Source organism: Canis aureus, chromosome 17 (genome assembly GCF_053574225.1).
Source record: "Canis aureus isolate CA01 chromosome 17, VMU_Caureus_v.1.0, whole genome shotgun sequence".
Taxonomy (NCBI): Eukaryota; Metazoa; Chordata; class Mammalia; order Carnivora; family Canidae; genus Canis; species Canis aureus.
In genome coordinates, this window is record NC_135627.1 from 56,281,833 (window position 1) to 56,306,420 (window position 24,588).

The 24,588-nt window shown below is 35.2% G+C and overlaps 1 protein-coding gene across 6 annotated transcripts in view; it reads right to left on the reverse strand.

The window, feature by feature from the left end:
• ZC3H13 (zinc finger CCCH-type containing 13) overlaps positions 1-24,588 on the reverse strand; it is a 91,519-nt gene that overhangs the window by 25,140 nt on the left and 41,791 nt on the right. For all 6 annotated transcript variants that reach the window (XM_077855666.1, XM_077855668.1, XM_077855665.1 and 3 more), the window contains exons 9-11: positions 12,982-13,292; positions 9,684-10,148; positions 2,220-2,411 (exon numbers count right to left, since the gene is read on the reverse strand). In XM_077855666.1, coding sequence (XP_077711792.1) covers positions 2,220-2,411; positions 9,684-10,148; positions 12,982-13,292 — 968 coding nt within the window. The remainder of the gene's footprint in view (positions 1-2,219; positions 2,412-9,683; positions 10,149-12,981; positions 13,293-24,588) is intronic.

The following is a 24,588-nucleotide window of genomic DNA, read 5'->3' on the forward strand; positions in this document are numbered from 1 at the left end:
TTCCACTGTTCCCTTTAGCAAACTCATTAGGAAGCTTTCCTGATCTCCTTGGAACTCTGTTTGCTCCTCGGTCATCTTACAGAACTTCATACAGTAGTAGTATTCATCACACTCCAATTGTCTCTGTGTATCCTAATCAGCCTGTGAAGAACTAAAGGGAATACTGAGATTCCTGAGCACAGAACAAGGTGCCTGGGTACATCTCTATCCTCAACCTCTATCAATCTTCATATTGCTCACCATACTCTGGCCACACTGATCTTCTTTCAAACTTAAGGACGTAATTAAGCTATTTCCTATCTCAGAGAATTGGCACACTCTCTTCCCTCTGCATGGAATGTTTTTTAATCTTCACAGTGCTAGCTTCTCTTACATTTATGTTTCTGCATAAATGCCAACTCCTTAAATTTTTCATACAGTCGTCTGAAGTAGGTCCCTCTCTTATCCTTTATTCTATCTGGATACCTTCTTTGTGTCCTTGATTGCACTCAATAGTCATTTCTCTTTTTGGGGGGAAGGAGAAGTATCTTCCCTCTCATTAAATTCTATAAGCACAAGAACTACCGTACTTTGAGAACCTAGCAAAGTGCATGAGTACTCAATAAATACAGTAACCTCAAAAATATAGTTCTATTTCAATCATACAACTGATATTTATTGAAGTAATTCTAGAAAAGTAAAACAGAAAGAGGAAAGAACTTGCAGTCAGAAGATCTGAGTCTGAATTCCAGTTCTGGAACTTAGTTTCTCTGTAATAGTGGAAAAATCACTATCCTTTTCCTACCCCAAATCTCCAAAGTTATAAAATGTGAATTCTCTTATCACACCTACACTCACGGGGATATTATAAAGATAAAAAGATTTTATTTATTTTATATATATTTCCTGAGTTAATATCTTTTACAGTATCTTAATATCTTTTACAATATTAAGTCAGGGAATATATATATAAAACAACTATCGAAGTTCCTTGGAAACTTCATACATGTATGGCTGAGAACTAAATGTAAGATTAAAACCAAATGTTACTACTGAATTCAGGAATAAGGTGAAATAAACCTGAGCTAGGATATCCAACTAAGGGGGGAGGGGAGAGAAGAGATATTAAAAAAGCACAGTGTTACGAGGACATAGTGTTAGATTAAGGAGAGGTGAATCAAGAGCTAGGAAAGATATAATTTCAGATATCAACACACAACATATAAACTCTAGCCTCATCTGTAACTAAGGAAATCATGCACATCCTTTAACCTAAAATGCATGAGGCTTAGCCTAACAAACTCAATTCAACCAAATCTGACCTATAATCCCAAAATACATGATGTCTTAGTGACTTTGTTCTTTCTTTATTGTCCATATCAACATATACCATTGCCTTTGTGATTTAGCCCACTACGAAGCATCATTATTCAATTCCCTACTCAATCAAGTTTTGTACTATATTAATCTCAGCATTACAGCAAACTTTACTTTAATAACCAAAGTTAGTAAGACTTAAAGGGCTTAAAGGCCCTAATACATATAGACAATAAATGCTTGTTAAAGAAAGTACTTATAAACCCTTCTAAAAGGACTTCTAGTAATTTTGCTTTAAAACTGATTTAAGAGAGTAAATCTAACAGAGTAGGATCTAATACAGTAACCAAAAATGTTTAGCTTAAGACATACAAGAATACAAAATTAGCTAATGCAAGTATTGTAAATTCTCAAGAAGGAACATGCATAAAATGTTTCTTCAAACAACCCGCAGCCCTACCATCATCAATTTTTCTCTGTTCTTCTGACAGCCTGTATACAACTCTGTTTATTATCACGGCTAGTGAGTGAGTGGCCAGCATACTTTGGTGAGAAAGTATCTCCTGAATTAGAAATGCCTAGAATGGGTACCCATACATCTACATTCTTTAAAGGGTTGTATGCTACTTTGTTAAGACAAAGGACATAAAGTAGGGCACCTAGGTTCTTGCAGTACGCAAGTACTTTCTACACCCCAGTACCCATGCTGTTGCCAAACTGGTACTCTCATAGCTAGTTATTTACATACTGTCCCTTAAAATAAGTAAATAAGGAAGATTATATGAGTATATATAATAGTTTCAAATGTGTCAACAAGCGAAAGTCTTAAAAGATATATTAAAAAGTAAATTGATAATGGTTTTTTAAAAACAATTCTCCCAATCACTGTCGACCATTATTTAGTAATAAGCCATTTGACAAACCTCTCTCTCTGTTGTCACGACGATCTCTCTCTCCATGTCTTCTCTCAAAGGAAGAATCCCTTGCTTGGTCTCTGTTGTCTCTTTCAGGGTATCTGTCTCTTTCAGGATAGCTACTTCGAGTTTCCCAGCTGTCATGATAGTTGCTACTACTACTGTGACTATCAATTTGAGAACCTCTTGTGCCTCGACTTCCTAAACAAAGGATATTCACACAAATGTTTAAACGCATACACTTTATTAAACAAGTTTCATCAGTCACAATCTTTCTTCCCAAAAAACATACAGATAAAGAAGGTGTTTTGGGTTGTTTTGGTATTTTTTGTTTTTGTTTTGGTGTTTCAAAGTATGGTTAATCATCGTTGAAAAGAATATTAAACGTTGGCTCAGAATACCCAAGTTGTCTAATGATGGGTTTGGGGAAGTTAAGTCCCAGTTTTTTCTATTGATAAAAAAAAAAAAGTCTTAACAGAATCATAAAGCAAAAAGACTCATTTCAGTTACTCCAAAACTCAATGAAACAAAAAATGAAAATTATCTGTTCATATCTAATTCACAGAAATATGAAAATAATGAAAAAAAAATGGATATATATTATTGCTTTGATTACAATTTATAGCAAAATCATTCCAGTACAGAACCAAGGTACTTTGTTGACATTAAGTGGTGCCTGGAAATTTTCATTAAAAAATGTGGGAAATGAACGTTTATGTTTATATAGTAGATTTGTAAAAGCCCAAACCTGGAAAGTACCCAAATGTCTTCTATAAAAAACAAAGTATTGATACATGTAAGTAACAACTTGGATGAACCTCAAGGAAATTATGCAAGTGAAAAAGCCAATCTCAACAGGATACATACAGCATGATTCTAACTAGGTAACATTTGCGAAATAACAATTATAAGATCCCGGACACCTATTAGTGGTTACCAGGGGTTGGAGACAAAAGAGGGGGTTTAAGTGTGGCTATAAAGAAAGGGGCAGGAGTCCTATGATACATAGTTGAGTATCTTGATTGTAGTAATGGTAATGCAAGGCTACAGAGCCCCTACTGGAAAACAGTACAGAGGTTCCTCAAAAAAAAAAAAAAAAAAAAGAAAAGAAAAGAAAAAGAAAAATAGAACATGATCAAGTAATCCCACTACTGTGTATATATCCAAAGGAATTGAAATCAGGATCTGGAAGAGATAGCCCATGTTCACTGCAGCATTGTTTACAATAGCTAAGAAAAGGAAGCAACCTAAATATCCTCTCACAGACAAATGGATAAAGAAAATGTGGTATATACATATAATGGAATATTATTCATCCTTTAAAAAAAAAAAGAGGAAATCCTGCCATTTGAGACAACATAGAGAAACCTGAAGGGTATTGTGCTGAATGAGAAAAGTCACATACAGAAAGACAAATATTACATGATACCACTTATATGTGGAATCTAAAATAGTCGAACTCCTAGAAACAGTAGAATGCTATCTGCCAAGGGCTGGAGGTAGAAGGAAACAGAGAGGTATTGTCAAAGGGTACAAAGTTTCAGTTGTATAACATGAATAAGTCCTAGAGGTCTACAGTACAGCACAGTGTCTACAGTTAATACTTTATCAGAAAGTAAAAAATTTGATAGGAGTGTAGATGTTATATTAAGCATTCTAATCACACACACAAAATAGAAAAGAGAGAGCAAGAAGAAACTTGCAGGAGATGGATATCTTTATGGCACAGATTGTAGTGATAGATTCATGAGCATATGCTTATCTCCAAGATCATCAAGTTGTATACATTAATTGTATACAAGCTGTATGTGCAGCTTTTTATATGTCAATCATACCCCGATAAAGTGGTTTAAAAAAATGCACAGAGCTACACACACTCTATACATAATAGGCTTTGAGTCCACAAAGAATTAAAAAAGAATTCTACATACTGTTATTAACGCATTTTAATAGTTAAAACATCTTAATAATTAAAGATCCAAAGAAGAAATTTAAGACATTTTTTAAAAACTAGAAATGAGCTACATAAAAAGGCTAACAATGAGTAAGTAACAGCTTAGGTGCTGCTAAGAGATAATTACAAAAAAGAGAGAGAGATGTCTGAATGTCTGAGGATATGACCCAGGAAACAAAAGAGAGACAGATGAAAATTTGAAAGTTAAGAATCAGAGAAGATACAACAAGAAGATTCAACATATGTGTAACATGTCTAACCTATACTGTTCAGAGTCACATTTAAAACAAAAATATACACAAAGGAGGAAATGTTAGTAAAATATCCTTCAAGATAAAAAGCACTATTAGAGATAAAGAGGAACATTCTACAGTGATAAAAGGAATAATCTGCCCTATGTGTACCTAACAGCAAAGTTGTAAAATATCTAAAGCAAAAACTGATCAAATTACATGAAATCGACAAATTCACTATGACAGTGAAAGATTTAACTCATTTCTCTGTAATGTTAGAAAAGGCAGACTAAAAATAATTAAATATAGATTTGAAACTATGGATAACGAATTTGATCTGAGACGCCCTCTGCATCCAACAGTTAAAATTAAAAGCACACAACAGAACATTTCTGTAAATTTCTGAGCCACAGCTAACCTGACTTCAAAGTCTTCTCTGACAACAACTAAAATTAAGGGGATTTATTTTAAAAAGTTAGATTGGAAATTTATAAAGCTATTTCTACATAATTCATGAGTCAAGGAAGAAATCATATTAGAACTTACAAGGTATTTAAAATGGTCACTAATTCAATTACCACATATTTCATAACAAAGAAAAACCTGAGTAGAAAATAGAACAAAAGAGACAAAAAAGGATGTAAACCAAAGATTAGTTGTTTGAAAAGACTCAAAACAAATCTCTGGCAAGACTGAGTAAGAAAAACAAGGGAATGCAGTTATAGATATAACAGAGATTTTAAAGAAATTTTGGAACATCTTTGTATGAAAAATTTGAAAACAAATTTCCTGGAAAAATGTAAGTTATTACACACTGCTTTAAAGAAAAAAACAAATCGGTAACTATTATAATAATCTAAATCTGGGATCCCTGGGTGGCTTAGCAGTTTGGGGCCTGCCTTTAGCCCAGGGCGTGATCCTGGAGTCCCGGGATCGAGTCCTGCTCAGGCTCCCTGCATGGAGCCTGCTTCTCCCTCTGCCTGTGTCTCTGCCTCTCTCTCTCTCATGAATAAATAAATAAAACCTTAAAAAAAAAATCTAAGTCTATCACTCTTAAGGAGAAACTCAATTGGAGTAAAAGTTCTAACCATCAGAAAAACAGAAAACGAGAATAGACAAATATTAAATTGTCAAAGAATAGATAACTAATCATATATAAATTGTTCCAGAGGAAAAAAGAAGTAACACTACCCAACATATGTTGTATGTCTAGTATAACTTTGATTCCCAAACCAAACAAGAACATAAAAAAATGAACTATGCAGTGGCATGCTAGAACCAGTTCACATTGGCTTCAAAGAGTCAATTGTGTGCATCTCTTCTCATGTTAGTAGCTCAAAATCAGCTATGGCAATAGTATTTATATCATGAAAATTGGCAAAAGTTAAAGGCCAGGACTTTTTCTGAAGAGTTTGCTGTTAAATATTTACCATCATCCCACTAATTAAATGTAATCTTAATTGAAAACTTTACTTCAAAATCAAATTTTAACCTATTCCAGAACTTTAAAAAATGGAAAAATTCAATTTATCTTAGAAATTCCAGGATAGTTCTAAATTTTATTTTATTAAAGATTTTATTTATTCATGAGAGACACAAAGAGAGAGACAGAGAGGCAGAGACACAGGCAGAGGGAGAAGCAGGCTCCATGCCAGGAGCCCGACGTGGGACTCAATCCCCGGTGTCTCCAGGATCACACCCCAGGCCAAAGGCGGCGCTAAACCGCTGAGCCACCAGGGCTGCCCAGTTCTAAATTTTAAAGAAATACATAAGTAAAAGGGGCTAAAGACCAACCATGACCTTCTCAAAATACAGAAAAAAATGGTCATGATAGAAGTTGTTCCCCAAGTTGGGAAAATAAGAGGACATCTGTAATGCAATAAAAAACATGTTAAAAATTTACAAATACCATGCTTAACAGTAAAATGCCAACAGTAACACTTTAAAATCTGAAACAGAGCAAAGAAGCCCCTTATACCGCTATACTCAACACTATATTAAAAGAGATCAGCAGATGCTCAACAATAATCAGAAGAGCCAAATCTGTTCCCAGGCATAAATGTTTAAGAGAATCTAATTATATCTCCAATGAAATTACAGCAACATAAAAATGTATGATTAATATACAAATATCAATTATCAAAACTCAAATATCAAGTATTTTCATACACCAACAGTAAGTGGTAGAAAATAAATTACTTTAAAAAGATATTCAGTGACACTTATAGGCAGTTATTCATTGAAGCACTGTTCAAAAACAAAAAAGACTAGAATACCTAAATATCTATCCATATATGATTTGCAGTAGTTTCCCCTATCTGTGGCTTCACCTTCTGTAATTTCAGTTACCCACGGTCAACTGGGGTCCAGAAGCAGATGATCCTCCTCCTGACATATCCTCAGAGGTCAATGGTAGCCTAACGTTACATTACAATGCCTACATCATTCACCTCGCTTCATCGCATCACATAGGCATTTCATCAGCTCACTTCATCACAGGAAGGGTGAGTAGAGAACAGTGAGGTAATTTGAGAAAGACCACGTTCACATAACTTCCATTGCAGTGTATTATCATTGTTTTATTACTGGGTATTGTTAATTTCTTACTAATTTATAAATTAAACTTTATCACAGGTGTGTATGTTCAGGAAAAGACCCAGTATATATAGAGTTCAGTATTATCTGAGTTTTCAGGCATCCAGCCATTATCCTGGAACACATCCTCTGCAGATAAGGAAGAACTACTATATTCACTTTATGATCATTTGTTCTAGCAAACACCAACAGCGTTTTGACAGGGATTGCAAAATGAATAATCCAATTAAAAAATGGGTAAAAGACATAAACAAACATTTCTCCAAAGACATCTAGACGGCCAACAGATACAGATACCGGTCTCCAAAGACCTCCAGATGGCTCAACATCACTCATCATCAAGGAAATATAAATCAAAACTACAAATGCTGTATTACCTTATGCCTGTCAGAATGGCTAAAATCAACAACACAAGAAACAGGTGTTGGCAAGCATGTGGAGTAAGGGGAACCCTCCTGCACTGCTGTGGTGGCAATACGAACTAGTACAGCCACTCTGGAGAACAACATAAGGTTCCTCAAAAATTTAAAAATAGGGATGCCTGGGCGGCTCCGTGGTTGAATGTCTGCTTTCGGCTCAGGGCATGGTCCCAGAGTCCCAGGATTGAGTCCCGCATTGAGCTCCCCTCGAGGAGCCTGCTTTTCCCTCTGCCTATGTCTCTGCCTTTCTAATGAATACATACATAAAATCTTAAAAAAATAATTTAAAAATAGAACCCTACAATCCAGTAATTGCACTACTGGGTATTTACCCAAAGGATACAAAAACACTAATTCAAAGGGATACATGCACCCTAGTGTTTACAATAGCACTATTTACCAAAGTCAAATTACGGAAATAGCCCAAGTGTCCACTGACTTATGAATGGGTAAAGATGATGTGGTATATGTGTATATATATATGTAGGTGTGTATATATATATATATATATATATATATATATACACACACACACATACACACATACATACCACATACACACACACACACACACACACACATACACACACACAGTGGAATATTACTCAGCCATAAAAGGAATGAAATCTTGCCATTTGCAATGACATGGATGGAGCTAGAAACTATTGCACTAATAAAGCAGAAGAAGTCAGAGAAAGAAACATACCTTTTCACTCATATGTGGAATTTAATAAAACAAATGAGTAAAGGTAAAAAAGAGAGGCAAAGCAAAAAACAGACTCTTAACTATAGAAAACAAACTGATGGTTACCAGAGGGGAGGTGAGTGGGGAGATGGGTTAAATAGGTGATGGGGATTAAGGAGGGCACTTGTGATAAGCAACAGGTGTTGCATGGCCATGTTGAATCACTACAGTATACACTGAAACTAAGATTATACTGTATGTTAACTCACTGGAATTTAAATAAAAACTTAAAAAAAAAAAACCTTTACAGTATATCATATCTTCAATAGATAATGTGCACCGAAAGGGTTACTTGTTTATCAAGCTGACTTGGAATGACCTCCAAAGTATTTTAAAAGTGAAAACAGTAAGGTATAGAGTAATGTACAATTTTAAAAATTATGTTTGTAAAACCAGAGGGAGATAACAAGAAGACATACAAATCTGCTTGTGTAGAATATTTCTTGGAAGGATACAAACAAAATTGGCAAAAGAAAAAAAAAAGTTAATGAGGTCAGGGATAAAGGCTTTTCACAATATATTCTTTCACATTTTTGAAATTTTGAACCATGTGAAGGTATTATTAAAAAGAGAAAGACTTTTAAAAGTATCATAGGCAAGAGCACCAAAAATGTTGGGTACCCAAGAATAAAATACATATATAAGACGTTAATAGAAAAAAGTTAGAAATTCATAAATTTAATGCATTTGAAATAAAAAAACTAGTTTTTCCATGAAATTTTTTAAAAAACAACTCATTTTAAAAATGTATATGAAAAAGCAAAGGGCCAAGAAAAGCCAAGACAACTATGAAAGAGAATGCAAGGGGCCTTTGGCTTAGCGTGAAGCTATAATTTTGCCCAAGATAGACCAAAAGACCAAAAGAATGAATCAATGTTCAGAATTCTGCAGCAGTATTTTGGGGGAGGAGAGAAAAGAGGGGAGGGGAAAGGAGGTCAAAACTAATCCAGTCCAAGAAGTTTGGAGACAAATACATTTTGGTAGGTAGTTACTAGGTGTTGGCAAATGCTTTTTAGGGGAAGAAGAAAAATGGCTCAAGATTGTGATGTGCAAGTATCTGAGGTGGTCTGAAGCAAGCACATGTATACTGAGGAATTCAGTCATTTCTGATACCAGCAACTTTGAAAGCCCACATTTTAGTCTCACTTTAATAATCATTTTATCATATATAGACCTGTTTCATAGAAATTATTTCTTTTGGACTCTACATTTTTGTCTGATAGTAATTTTCTTAGTGTTCCACACTAATCAACAGGGTAGGCATGACTAGATATAATTTAACCAGGGGATCTTAATCAGGACCCATTTATCTTTTGCTACTTGAGCAAATTCCTAATTCCTAGGAATTTAACAATTTCTATTTGGAGCTTAGAGGAAAAGTCAAAATTCAATTAATTGAAAATTACTTTGACAAAATGATGATAATGAATGTAAAAAAGAATATATTTAGAAAAGAAACCTTAAAAGATTTAATAATTTCTATATAAACATACAAGATACAGTTCACTGACAAGTCAAAAACCTTACCCTTTTCAGGTAATTCTGGACCTCTCCCCCTACTTCTGCCCATCCGGTCATTCCTAATTTCACTTCGAGACTCATTTCTGGCATCATTCCTTATTTCAGTACGAGAACTTTCTTCTCTTAAATGGTTTCTGCCATAACTTCGGGATTCTTCTTGATAGGTATCCTCCTTTCGATGAGTATCTCGACTTTCACGGTCCCTATAATCGTGGGTATCACGAGCGGACCGAGAATCTCTGGGATCACGGCTCTCTTTGTTATCTCTGCTATAATCTCTCATCTCCCTGGAGTCCCGAATGTCTCTAGAATCCCTTAGTTCCCGTCGGTCTCTAGCATCTCTGGCATCTCTCCGATCCCGACCATCTCGAGGTTCTCTGTCATCTCTGTGGTCTCTAGAAGAGCTCTGATCTTGCTCATATTCTCTTTCTTCTCTTGCATCCTTTTCTCTATCCCTTTTGCTTCTGGTCTCTGTAAAGCAAGTTCAGAAATCAACTAGAATTCCTTTTACAAAACTTTGAAAAACTAGACAATACATACAGAGAGCTTAAAATTTTTTAAAAAAGGTAATTCATATTCTTTGCAGAAAATAAAAACATGGGCAAATAAGAAAATTAAAACCATACATAAGCTGCAATTCCAAAGGTAATTTTATTAATACCAGGATAACCGTGTTCTTGATAAACTTAGAAGAGGATCTTCCTGTGTGCCCACTTACCCATACTTACAGATCTTAAATAAATTGATCTCATATCAGTGATGGCTTATTTTTAGAAACTACTTGTAGATCCAGAGGTACACAGTGACTTTAGCCATCTCTACCAAGTATTAGCCCAGACTAAACCATCCATGACCACTTCAAATGTACTTGAAGCACTTTAGAGTGGCCTACAGTTAGTAACCTGGCTGGTAAAGAGATACTGTTCTTTACCCTCTCTTTTCTTGGACTATTTAGTGGAATTACTCCTTTCTCTTAAGTTTTCTCTCCTTAAAGCATGTTCTATCACTTCAAAGAAAAATAAGAAAGAACTCTAGTTTTTGAAAAGCTAAAAGCGAACTCACTGATTATATAATTCAACCTTGTCACTGTCTAAATGAAGAAGAGGCCCAGAACCTAAGTGGCTTAGGCAACACCTTACCAAATGGGAATTTGCAAAGGATAGAAACTATTCTTTAGATATGCCTAGAATAGGCATAAATTGATTACAGCATAAATCTGATATGAAATCAAAGGATTAACAAGAGAATCTCAGAAAACAAACACACTGCCTTGTTTTTAAACCAGATTCCTTCATGTGTTGCTCTGAAACTCTGGAACTGCCTCAAGATCTGAGGCTACCTAACAATTAAGTAACCTTATGCCTGTTGTAAATTTACTTTCTTTTCTCTTTGTCTCAGGTGGCTGGGTCTACAGACTTTCTCAGGTCTCAGACTTTCCCAAACACCTAGTATCCATAAGACCACCTATATTTTCACAGTAATAACTCATCTCTCCTGACAATTACAATGTCCATATACTTATATCCACAAATGCCATTTAAGAACAGAAGCACCAGGCAAAAATTTGATAAGTTTCCACTGCTTTTTGTGCATATCTATAACTTCCAGTCCTTCTCCAATGCCAACTGTGCCGAAAAATATGTTCACTCAGTACCAGATCCTTTTCGTGATTTTCCCATCTGTCTTTACAAATACATCTAGTTACTATATTTTGTTCTTTACCTACCTCCCCACTCCTCCACTAAAATTATTCTTATTTCAGATGATGACATCTAAATAAAGGAACAAACATCTGCTACATCTCTTATATAGAAGATTAAAGAAACATCTTCTTTACAAAGAAACACATATAGTTTATTATTAAATGGATTCTTCTTGTAATATAGACCACTCTTAGCACACTAAAATTCTTTTAAGACTACTGTATACTATTTCCCTTCATTATTATTTCAAAACATAGATATTAAACACACTAAAGAGTTTTCACTCAGCAAGTAGTCATGAAATGTACACTATATTTCCAGTCAACTATAGTTAAATATCTTATTAAAATTAATAGATAGGTGCTAAGGGAATTTTCCTATCTTACCAATGTTCCATAAATACTGCTGTGCTGTTCTGGTTGCAAAATCATGTACACAAGACATAATTCTACACAATAGATGCTCTCTCTGGTCCCTACCTGGGCATTCACAATTTTCTTGAATAAAAGAACTTGATTAATTATTGCTTGCGCTGTTGATAGGAAGAGAACAACTAAATTCAAAATGTTTCACAGGAGACTTCTATACTATACTCACAGAGAGGTTTATTCTAAAATGCATATTAAACAGAAATGTTGCAAGTAGGCAAGTATTTCTTGAGTACTCATTATGTTTAAACATCAACTCAGGAGAAGTTAGGGGAAAAAAATAAGGACAAGAAGCTTGGATAATGAGTACAGAAAGAGATGAGAATTATTAGACTATATTATCAGATAATAATAGTATCTCAGCTTGAACAGGGAGTAGCAAATCCAAAATTAACTTAATTCTCAGGGATCTTGAAAGGAAAACTGCTTTGCTTACTTCTTTTTTGAGTTACACCTAGAAAACTGATCACTTGGTTTACACCAACCTTCTCAATGTTCCCTTGGCCCTTACCTCTTTATCAAAACATGTCTGATGCTTTCAAACTCTACCCCCTGGTTTGCTGCCTTTCTTTCCTTCACTTCTTTGTTTTTTTTTAAAGAATCAACTAAGCAATTAGAAGGATGTTTTAAGAATCAGATAGCCAAAAATTTCTAGAACTTGAGAGTACTCAATTAAAATAGCTTCAATGAAGAAAGCATTACCTCGGTATATACAAAAATGCCCACTTACATGCATTTAATAGCTTATGTTCCTGTGTCATTAAAAGCACTTCCTATTGCCCTCAAGAACTCTTCTCGGTTATAGAAAATTTAATACAACATAGTTCTCTTCTTTCTCTTATTATAACAATAAATCTGAACGTGCAGTTTTTTAATAAAGAAAATACTTGGGACTCCTGGGTGGCTCAGCGGTTGGGCATCTGCCTCTGGCTCAGGGCGTGATCCCGGAGTACTGGGATTGAGTCCTACACTGGGCTCCCTGCATGGAGCCTGCTTCTCCCTCTGCCTGTGTCTCTGCCTCTCTCCGTCTCGATCTGTGTCTCTCATGAATAAATAAAATTAAACAAATAAACAAACAAAAAAAACCCAAACCAAAAAAACAAAACAAAACAAAAAAGAAAATACTTAAAGAACTCTAAAAAAAAAAAAAAAATTCAAGATAAAGAACAGTACCTTCCCTTCTTTCATGACGTCGATCATGAGACTGTGAAGTTCGTTCATGGTCATGTCTTCCCTTCTCTCGCATTGGAGAGCGATGTCTTGGGGGACTTTGCTTTCTCTGAGGAGAAGACAGAGAATGTGAAGGATAAGGAGAAGCAGAGCGTCGTAAAGGTGGAGTTATTGTCCTCTGAAAAGATGGTGAAGGAGTTCTTTTCCGACGAGGAGAAGGAGAATGTCTTTGAATAGATGATCCTGATTGTGAGGAAGATGAGTGATGTCTAGAAGATATAGGAGAATGATGCTGTCCTACTGGGGAAGTAGACCTGTAAAGAAAAGCAACAATAAAAAAAACCCTGAATTTTAAAGCTAAAAGTGTGAATCATAATTCCAGGATAAAGTTCAATTCACAATGCTATATAGTAATTTTTAAAATATCATTGATTTTAAGTCAGCCTGAGGCAACAGTTCTAGATGAGATATATATGGCCTTACTCCCAAGCTCTGGCTCCAAGAAGCACTCTTCCTGAGCACAGGTAGAGAATATAACCCTCACTTAAAGTATGGAATTCACTCTTATCAGAGATAATCTCTTACAGTGTGAAATAGGTACTTGGAGGCAGGAAACAAGAGGCTAAAGAGAAAACATACTCATAAGATCTAGATAGAAAGTGGCTGTGAGAATGCCTGTAATTCAAAGCTGTGGGAAAGGGAAAAGTCCTCATCAGCTAAGCCAAACCTCAAGTCTGCACTGTCTAGGTTGACATTTACGAGGGGGAAAGAATGACACAGTTAAGGAAAGGACATACAGGCTATACTGTCTTTATTTTAAATAACCGGCCTTTACCCTTAGCCAGCACAGATTAAATTCACAAGTCTAGGTTTAACGACGGCTTCTTCTATGCCCTCCAAATTACCTTTTCTAACCGTACAAAGTACATCTGAATCACTCCTACAATCTGTTAAATCCTGGGCCCTGGTTTATACTGAATATGCAAAATGTGTGTGTGATGGAAAGCTGGAACACACACACATCTGTGCAATAACTAAAAACAAACAGGACTAAGGTTTAAAAAATTACATTCCAGACACCACATATCTGGATTTAGTACCATTCCTCAATCATTCTGAGGACTAGATGTTTGTTCAAAAACATTCTGTAGTCCTAGTCAAAGTATTTTATTTTTTCTAGTCAAAGTATTTTAAAATTACCTTCAGTACCTATGACAAATGTTTTTTAATATCCACAATGGTGGCAAAATCATTATTAATCCTAAACCAGAGTCTGTCATCCTTGGCAGTACTGACATTTTGTATTCAGCAATTCTTTGTAGTGGAGGCTATCCTGTACATCATGGGATGTTTAACAGTATCCTTGGCTTCTATCCACCATAAGCTAGTACCATCCTCCCTCTCACTCCCATTCATAACAATAAAAAATTACTCCAGACATTTCCAAAGGTCCCTAGAGAGGCAAAATCATCCTTGTTGAGAACTGCTGCCCTGAACTATGTTGTTTATAAATGATGCCTTAGTAGACCTTTTATCAATAAAAGCTTCAAATGCATAAAATATATGTTACTGATTCAGGAAAGTGATGCAATATATAATAGAGAATTTTGCAGAACAAAGATATTAGCAAATAAAAAACACCTTTTGGATAATAGTTGACTAAAAAAAGTCAGCTAACTAGATCACCACATTCACCTAAACTAGGTATCAGCAATTCCACTAAACCTTCATGCTTTTCATAAAAATTATTTCCTTTTCATAAAAAAAAACCATAAGCCACTATAATTTAACTGACTGAACAGAAATGTATTTACTTAGAGGTATGAGTAGAAATGTTCAAGAATCTTACTCAAATTGGAAAACCAGCTATGATCAATGATGATTCAAATGCATTTAACTGAACAGAAAAATACTGCAAGATTGAGAATTAGAATGATTATTGTTTGGTGTGTTTTTTCCCAATTTCAATTTTGTCAGGTTCTGGTCAATTTGGAAATATCTAAATTGATAAAAGAAGAGATGTGGCTCTCCACTGAATTGACATTTTGGTTAGTTTTATTTATCGTGCATACCAAAAATTGTTTCAAGGATGTCTACAATACCCTTTGGTGATTAGTTCACAAAACGTAAAATAGTTCATGATACTATCTTTAAAAGACACAATACAGTCCAATCACATTTCTAATCAAGTTTGGTGTTGATAGCATGGAGTAAAAAACTTCAGTTCAAGCTTAGGATAATCAACCTATCAAGTTAAGGTCAGAGGACGAATGCACTGTCAAGTTATGGTTTCAGCATTTTTCTTCTTACCCATCTTTAAAAAAAAAAATTAAGAGAACTGTTGGTTTAATTTAAAAGCATCTGTTATGGACTATGTCCTCCCAAATTTATACAACCCCTCAACGTGATAGTATTTAAAGGTGGGGGCATTTGGGAGTAAATGGTCTAGATGAGGTCCTGCGCATAGGGCTCCCATTATGAGATTAGTATTCTTATAAATAAAGGAAGAGACCAGAGCTCACTCTCTCGCCTCCATGTGCAGACATGGTGAGAAGACAACCGTCTATGAACCAGGAAGGGACCAGGAACTGAATCTGCTGGAACCTTGACTTTGGACTTTCTAGCCTCTATAGCTATGATAAATGAATGTTTGTTGTTTAAGCCACTTAGCCTATGATATTTTATAAAAGTAGTCCAAGTTGGCTAAAACAGCATCTTTATATTTTCCTATTATTATTATTCTTTTAAAAGTCTGATAACTAAAAAGAAAAGTAAAAAGAGAGAATCTGTTACCAAAACAGGATGTGTCAAATTATGGATGTCAACATAATTGGGCCTGGGTCTATGTTCATTCTGCATTCAGAAAAGGTAGAAAATAAAACTCTCTTGAAACCTGACCAAAATCATTGATATGTTGTTTTTTACACTATTGCAGAGGTATATTAAAATACACTTCCAGTTAGAATAGCAGTAATTTTAGATCAACTATTCTTAGGCTTTAGAGTTGGCTGGTTTCTTCTTTGAGGGGAAAAAAGAGGTGACATTTGACACTCAAATAAAGAAAAAAGTTTATTGCATAATGAGAAGCTCAATACGTTAAAAAGAAACCTGTATAATCAGCAAGAGCACTGTGATTTATAGCATAGGGAAAACACCAATCATTAGCCTGACTTGATTCTAATCTAAAGTTTTTTAATGCTGCTACAATTAGGACAAAACGTGGGATGAGAATATTCAGGGTATATTTCATATTTCATTTGAGGAAAACATGGGACAGTTAAGAAGGTTATAAAGAAAAACTTCTCTCATTCAAAATACAATAATTTCACCTACAAACCAGTATGTTTACCATAGATTTTCTTAAAATTATAATACTATTTTTTTCTTTCAGTAGTCTCTCTTTCTCAAATACAAAAATATGTCTTCATAGTGTAACTAACATTTATAACATTTAAAATCATCATGTAAAGAATACTAAAAAAAAAAAAACCCAAAACAACAACAAATGAATGGACTATGGACACTATCATAATCAACTATTCCCAGTGGTAAAATACAACATAACATGATACAGATTTTACAGAAATATTTAGGCTTTGTTATTTTACATAATAAACATATCTTTATATAAAATAGTCAATTTATTGAGCAAATATTAAATGGGCGTCTTCTATGCTCTTAGCATTATATTTTTGGCATTGAGAATACAGAAGTAAAGAAGACAGGCAAACCATTAACATAGTAACAATAATAATAATACCAATAACAGCAGCAGGTAACACACATACTGCTACTATGTGCAAGACACGGTTTTAAGTACTCTACATGTATTAACTCATTTCATCTTTATGACAACAACCCTAAGATAACTGAGACAGAGGACTGAAAACCAGTCTGTCTTAACTATATGGTCTAGAAGAAGACCACCAACAAGAAAGCAAAGTAATTTCAGGTAGTTAATGCAACGAAGTCTGTAAAAACGGTAATGAAAATAGAAACTGATAGGTCCAAAAAATAAAGCTTAGGGGGACAATGTTAAGATGCTTAGAAGGAAGGGCCTTTACGGAGATGAAATTTGAGCCAGAAATTGATAATGTGGGGAAAGAACTTTGCCTTGCAGAGGGTTCAGCAACCACTAAGGAGGCAGTAGGAATCAAAATATACGAGAAGATCAGAAAGCAAAGATAACTACAATTTGTAAGTGAAGAGTTACATGAGGGAAGATCAGAGAGTAGGCGGGGGCCAGATGATATGAAGTCATCTAGGTGACAGTAAAGTCTGGATTTTTTTTTTCCTCCAGATTTTATTATAAGCATGAAGAAAATCATTGGTGAGTTTTAGGGGGAGGGATGTGTCATTCAAAATTTAGCATGATCTCAAAGGATAAAAATCATTATGATCATCTCAACAGATGCAGAAAAAGCATTGACAAAATTCGACACCCATTTATGATAAAAATTCTCAACAAAGCGGCTTTAGAAGAACGTACCTCAACATAATAAAAGCCACACATGACAAACCCACAATAATTGGATCATCATTGGATATGATGAAAAACAGAGCTTTTCCTCTAAGATCAGGAACAAGACAAGGATGTCCGCTCTAATCACTATTATTCCACATATTACTGGAAGTCCTAGCTGCAGCAATCAGACAAGAAAAAGAAATTAAAAGCATCCAAATTGGTAAGGAAGAAATTAAACTGTCACTATTTGTAGATGAAATGACACTATATATAGAAAATCCTAAAGACTCTGCCAAAAAACTATCAGAAGTAATACGTGGAGATCCAGTAAAGTTGCAACATATAAAATTACTACCCAGAAATTGATTGCATTTCTATACACTAATAATGAGATAAAAAAATTAAGAAAACAATTCCATTTAAAACTGCACCAAAAAACAGTAAGATAGCTAGAAATAGACTAGAAAAACCAAAGCTGGAGTGTCACAATTCCAGATTTGAAGATATATTACAAAGTTATAGTGATTAAAACAGTGTGGTCCTGGAACAAAAATAGACACATGATCAACAGAACAAAATAAACTGCCCAGAAATAAACCCACAATTATACGGTCAATCTATGACAAAGGAGGCAAGAATATACACTGGGGGAAAGATAGCCTCTTCAATAAATGGTGCTGGGAAAAACTGTACAGCCACATGCAAAAGAATGGAACCTGACCACTCTTCTACCACACAAAAATAAACTCAAAATAGATTAAAGACCTGGAACCAAAAAACTAGAAAAAAAACATAGGCAATAATTTTTCTGACATCGGCCTTAACAACATTTTCTTAGATATGTCTCCCCAGGCAAGGGAAACAAAAGCAAAAATAAACTATTGGGACTACACCAAGATAAAATACTTTTTGCACAGCTAAGGAAATCATCAACAAAACAAAAAGGCAACCTATTGAACAGGAGAACATACTTGCAAATGACGTATCTGGTAAAGGGTTGTTACCCAAATATACAAAGAGCTTATACAACTCAACAGCTAAAAACAAAAAAAAACAAGAAACCCCAAAACAACAACAACAAAAACAAAACAAGTAATCCAACTGAAAACGGGTAGAGGGCTTAAAGAGGTATTTTTCCAAAGAAGGCATCAACAGATAAACCAAAAGATGCTCAGCATCACTAATCATCAGATAAATGCCAATCCAAACCACAGTCACAACTGTCAGAATGACCAGAATAAAAAAACAAGAAATAACAAGTATTAGTGTGGCTGTGAACAAAAAGGAACCCTCATGCACTGTTGGTGGGAATGTAAGTTGGTAGAGTCACTGTGGAAAGCACTATGAAGGTTCTCCCAAAAAATTAAAAATAGAAATATCATATGATGCAGTAATTCCACTACTGGGCATTTACCTAAAGAAAACAAAAACATTAATTTGAAAAGATATGAACCCCTATGTTTATTACAAAATTATTTACAATAGTCAAGATATGGAAGCAGCCTATGTGTCCATCAGTACATAAATAGATAAAGAAGATGTGGTATACATATGCAACGGAATAGTATTCAATCATTAAAAAAAAAGAACGAGATGTTACCACTGGCAACAACATGGAAGGACCTAGAAGGTATCATGCTAAGCAAAATAAGTCAGACTGAAAAAAGATGAATACCACTTAATTTTACTTATATATGGAATCTAAAAAAAGAAAGCAAATGAATAAACAAACCAAAAGCAGTAACAAACCCATAAATATAGAGAACAAACCAATGGTTGTCAGAGGGGAGAGGGGTAGGGAAGATGGCCAAAATGGGTGAAGGGGAGTGGGAGATACAGGCTTCCAGTTAAGGAATCAATAATTATAGGGATAAAAGGTACAGCATAGGGAATATAATCAATGGTATTGTAACAGCGTCATATGGTGACAGTTGGTAGCTACACTTGTGAGCATAGCATAATGTATACAGAAGTTGAATCACTATGTTGAATCACTGTTACACCTAAAATTAAACTAACATTATGTCAAGTATACAATAAAAAAAAATCTTACCTGTCTAAATAACTATTTAAGATGGAGGAAGAAAATGCTTTTGTGTGATGATTGCTTTTTAAACCTAGAGTTTGCTGTCCCTTTGAAGCAAGTAATAAATACTCTCTGGAAGGGGAAACATTTCTAAGTGAACAAACTATCAAAACAGGAGAATACTTTTGTTTGTAGGAATCTTCTGAAAGATGTCTCCTCATAAATATAATGGTACTTATAAAACAGATCTGACTCAAGCAAACAAATCAATTTGACATCATAAGAGTAAATCTAACCCAAATACAATTCTAACAATTTTATTTTTGCATTTATATAGAAATGAAGTAATTTCAAAAACCTTAAGAATGAGGACTGTTAAGATAACCCTCAAATCAACACATCCTTAAATGTTATTCAAATCTAGATTTACCATAAATAGAATTTTTCAGAATCTTGTTCAAGAGCCTTACACAGATTTTCTCAATCACATGACTTAGCTAAAAACTGTACCTACCATTGTTATTGAAATTCGGAAGAGACAAGTACCTGGTATCCGTGGCACATATGAGGAAGATTGTTTTTGAACTTTAGGAATATAAGAGTCAGTATTCCAAATGAAATGAAATCCAGAAACAACACACACTAGCATAACATGAATTAAGACAACTGGCTCCTATCCCCTACCTGGTGGAGCAAGTTAAAGTTATTACTTTCTCCTGGGATGGGATGAGGTTGTGAGGTGATGAAAGAGGGACCACACCAAGAAACAGCAAAAATCTAGTCTTAGGAAGGAGGGAGGTGAAGAACAGTTCTCAAGGCTCTGGACTGATCTCCTAGACATAACATCTCCTTAGCAAGGCCAACAAAGTAGGTAACTAAATTAAGGCAGATTCTTAAAATCCTTGCCACTGTTCTAAAAGTTCTCACCCGTCACACATGATTTAACTGTTAGTCAAAAAGTTACCACCAGATGGCACCAAACCACAGCCAGGTTGGGATGGATTTTGCTAGTGCAAGTTTGGGTGTCTTTCATTAATCTCACTACATAGAATGCAGCCCCACACTTTTACTGGATGGAATTTCTGGCCTCCATTTACCATGGTATACACTTCTGATTGTAGCAATTACTGGAACAGGATCAAACTTTCCAACCACCTGCTGCTGAAAAGCCTCTCGGAAACTACTTGAGAACAAGTCGTTCTCCCTCTCAAGTCTAATTTCACCAAGCATGTTGGACAAAAGGTAAAAGGACAATTTTTAGGGACATAAATACCATTCTAGATTTGGCTGCAAAACAAGAGATTCTCTAGACAGCTCAACAAATTTTCCCAATATCACCTATGAAAGAAAGCCCAAGACTTATCAATTTGACTTATTGTGAAATTGCTTCATTTTCCCCCAATGTGACTGAGTTATTTTGATATTTATAAAACTCTTTCATTTTGGGGGCACCTGGCTGGCTCAGTCAGTATCACAGGCAACTCCTGATCTCAGGGCATGAGTTCAAGCTCCATTTTGAGTGTACAGCTTAAACATACAAATAAATAAATAAAACTCCTCTTTAACAGAAGTCTACTATAAATTTAGTGTATTATAGAATTATATCCAGCTATGTTACATTTTAAGTGCCTTAATTTTGTATCCCTAGCCTAAATCAGTCCTCACATGAGGATACTTTTTAGGTCTACACACAGGGCTTGATTAAATGCAGAAAAAAAAGATAATGTCTCAGATAAGCAATTTCCAACCTGAACACAAAGGTCCCATTTTAATATTAAATACTGCTTTCCTTTTTTCCTTTTAGGTGTGATGGAGGTATGTGATTGTATATTCTTAGGTGTATTTTTCTCGGAGATACATTCTAAACTATAGGGATGAAAGAGTAAAATGTCTGGGATTTGCTTCAAAATAACACTGGAGAAGGGAAGGTATATAGGAGTATACACAAAACAAGATGAGTATAAAAAGGTCATTATACTAGTGTATTTTTATGTGTGTGAAATGTTCCATAATAATTGTAATGTTAATGTGACATTTTCCCATCCTCTATATACAGCCCAGCAGCATTAGTACACATTTACTCAAGAAACCATAATTCAGTCTATAGAAAATGCTTGGTGCACAAATGGATCCTTCCTTGTCCTGTGGCTCATGGCCACAGGGTAAGATCTGCAATCCAGATCATGGTACTTTTACATGAATACTGAATAAATCCAATAAATAATATTCTTTGTCAATCTGAAACATTTTAATTATTTTGATAAATGCGTGCAATCACTGAAAGGAAACATGACTGTCACTTTGATGGTAATTTGCTTATTCTCCTAAATTGAAGTCAAAGCCAGCAAGTTTTAAACGATCACATCAGTCTTTCAAAGCTGGGTAAGACTCATCATACAGACATTTATACTATCAAGAAGTATATTTCTACATTCAGGTAATTATAATGAAGTTTTTTTTTTAGTGAATAGCTATGCTCTCAATATTATCTTCTCACTTAAACACAAAATTCTGCATCTTAGCATTTTGATTAAAACATATTACCATCCATCAATAAAACCATATTTAATTAAATGTCGAGTAGAATGAGCTATATACACAAATTGCTAGCTAACTCCTCTGGTTAACATAAAGTTATACATAAAGTTTGTGCTTCTTTAAGTCTTTGTTTTTAAAGTACACTGGTAATTTGGTTTACTTTTCTAATTCAACAAAGTATATAGAATATGGATTTTTCACTGATGAAGAAGATATTACAGGTCCACTAAAAAACACCATTGCAAATATCCACATGAAATTATCTAGCTATAACAGGTTAGGAATATTGATACAAAATATTTCCTTCATAAGTGGTTTTCTCACTAAATACCTAATTTGAACTTAATTTTCCTGTATATTACACCTCTTCTAAAACAAATTATAGAATAAAAATGATTTAGTTGAGTTCCAAGTAATCAAGATTTTACTATTTTCTATACAAAGTCATGAAAAGTTTATTTTACAAAAGTCTAATGGGAAACTGGAGTAATAAAATTTATAACTTTTTTTTTCTTGGGCAAACAGCGGTACTCAGGTTTTGATCAATGATGCGTAAATAAGTAAATTAAAGCTCAGTAAAGTCTACCTCAAATGGGAAGACACTGATTAGAAACATTCTTCTAATAACCATGGCCTCCAAACTAATAACCATATTCCAAATATGACAGAACTTAGTGCTTTTCAAATTAATAAATATTTTGGGAACAGAGTATATTTTTAACAAAGTTGAGCAGATTCATCAACAAAGTTGACGGCCAATGAAGGTGTGGGAGAAGGTACTCAAATTCTCACTGCCAGAACACAGGCAACACCCTTTTTGAACCTGGCCACAGCAACTTCTAGCAAGATGCATCTATGAAGGCAGGGGAAACAAAAGCAAAAATGAACTATTGGGACTTAAGATAAAAAGCTTCTGCACAGCAAAAGAAACAGTCAATAAAACTAAAAGACAACCTACAGAATGGGAGAAGATATTTGCAAATGACCTATCAAATAAAGGGCTAGTATCCAAGATCTATAAAGAACTTATTAAACTCAACAGCAGAGAAACAAACAATCCAATCATGAAATGGGCAGAAGACATGAACAGAAATTTCACCAAAGAAGACACAGACATGGCCAACAAGCACATGAGAAAATGCTCCGCATCACTGGCCATCAGGGAAATACAAATCAAAACCACAATGAGATCCCACCTCACACCAGTGAGAAGGGTGAAAATTAACAAGACAGGAAACAACACATGTTGGAGAGGCTGTGGAGAAAGGGGAACCCTCTTGCACTGTTGGTGGGAATGTGACCTGGTGCAGCCACTCTGGAAAGCTGTGTGGAGGTTCCTCAAAGAGTTAAAAATAGGGCAGCCCGGGTGGCTCCGCAGTTTAGTGCCACCTTCAGTCCAGGATGTGATCCTGGAGACCCAGGGTCGGGTCCCCGCATCGGGCTTCCTGCATGGAGCCTGCTTCTCCCTCTGCCTGTGTCTCTGCCTCTCTCTCTCTTTCTCTCTCATGAATAAATAAATTTAAAAAATCTTTAAAAAAAAAAAAAAAGAGTTAAAAATAGAGCTACCTTATGACCCAGCAATTGCACTGCTGGGGATTTACCCCAGAGATACAGATGCAGTTAAACGCCGGGACACCTGCACCCCGATGTTTCTAGCAGCAATGTCCACAATAGTCAAACTGTGGAAGGAGCCTCGGTGTCCATTGAAAGATGAATGGATAAAGAAGATGTGGTCTTTATATACAATGGAATATTACTCAGCCATCAGAAACGACAAATACCCACCATTTGCTCCAACATGGATGGAACTAGAGGGTATTATGCTGAGTGAAGTAAGTGAATCGGAGGACAAACATTATATGGTCTCATTCATACGGGGAATATAAAAAATAGTAAAAGGGATTAAAGGGGAAAGGAGAGAAAATGAGTGGGAAATATCAGAAAGGGAGAAAGAACATGAGAGACACCTAACCCTGGGAAATGAACAAGGGGTGGTGGAAGGGGAGGTGGGCGGGGGGTTCGGGTGACTGGGTGATGGGCACTGAGGGGGGCACTTGGCGGGATGAGCACTGAGTGTTATGCTATATGTTGGCAAATCGAACTCCAATAAAAAAATATACAAAAAAAATCTCACTGCCAGATCAGTGGCAGATAGAGAATCATGATTTTTTTTTTTCTGGAAGGAAATAGGTTCTCTCCCTTTTACCAAAACACACACAGGCAAAACTTTATCCACAAATCAGGAAATCTGCAGATCCTGTGAAATATACTAATGGATCTCAGGTTAGGAGCCCCTGATCTATCAAGCTGCAGAACTAAGACACAGAAGACAGGGAAATGGACTTAAGCCATAGGATATGATTTTGTTGTATCATCTGTCCTACACATATGCCTGCTCTTCTAGTAACTAAACAGGAAACCATCTTTTTTTTTTTTTTTTTTAAAGATTTTATTTATCTATTCATGAGAGACAGGCAACAGGCAGAGGGAGAAACAGGCTCCATGCAGGGAGCCCGATGTGGGACTCGATCCCAGGTCTCCAGGATCCCGCCCTGGGCTGAAGGCGGTGCTAAACCGCTGA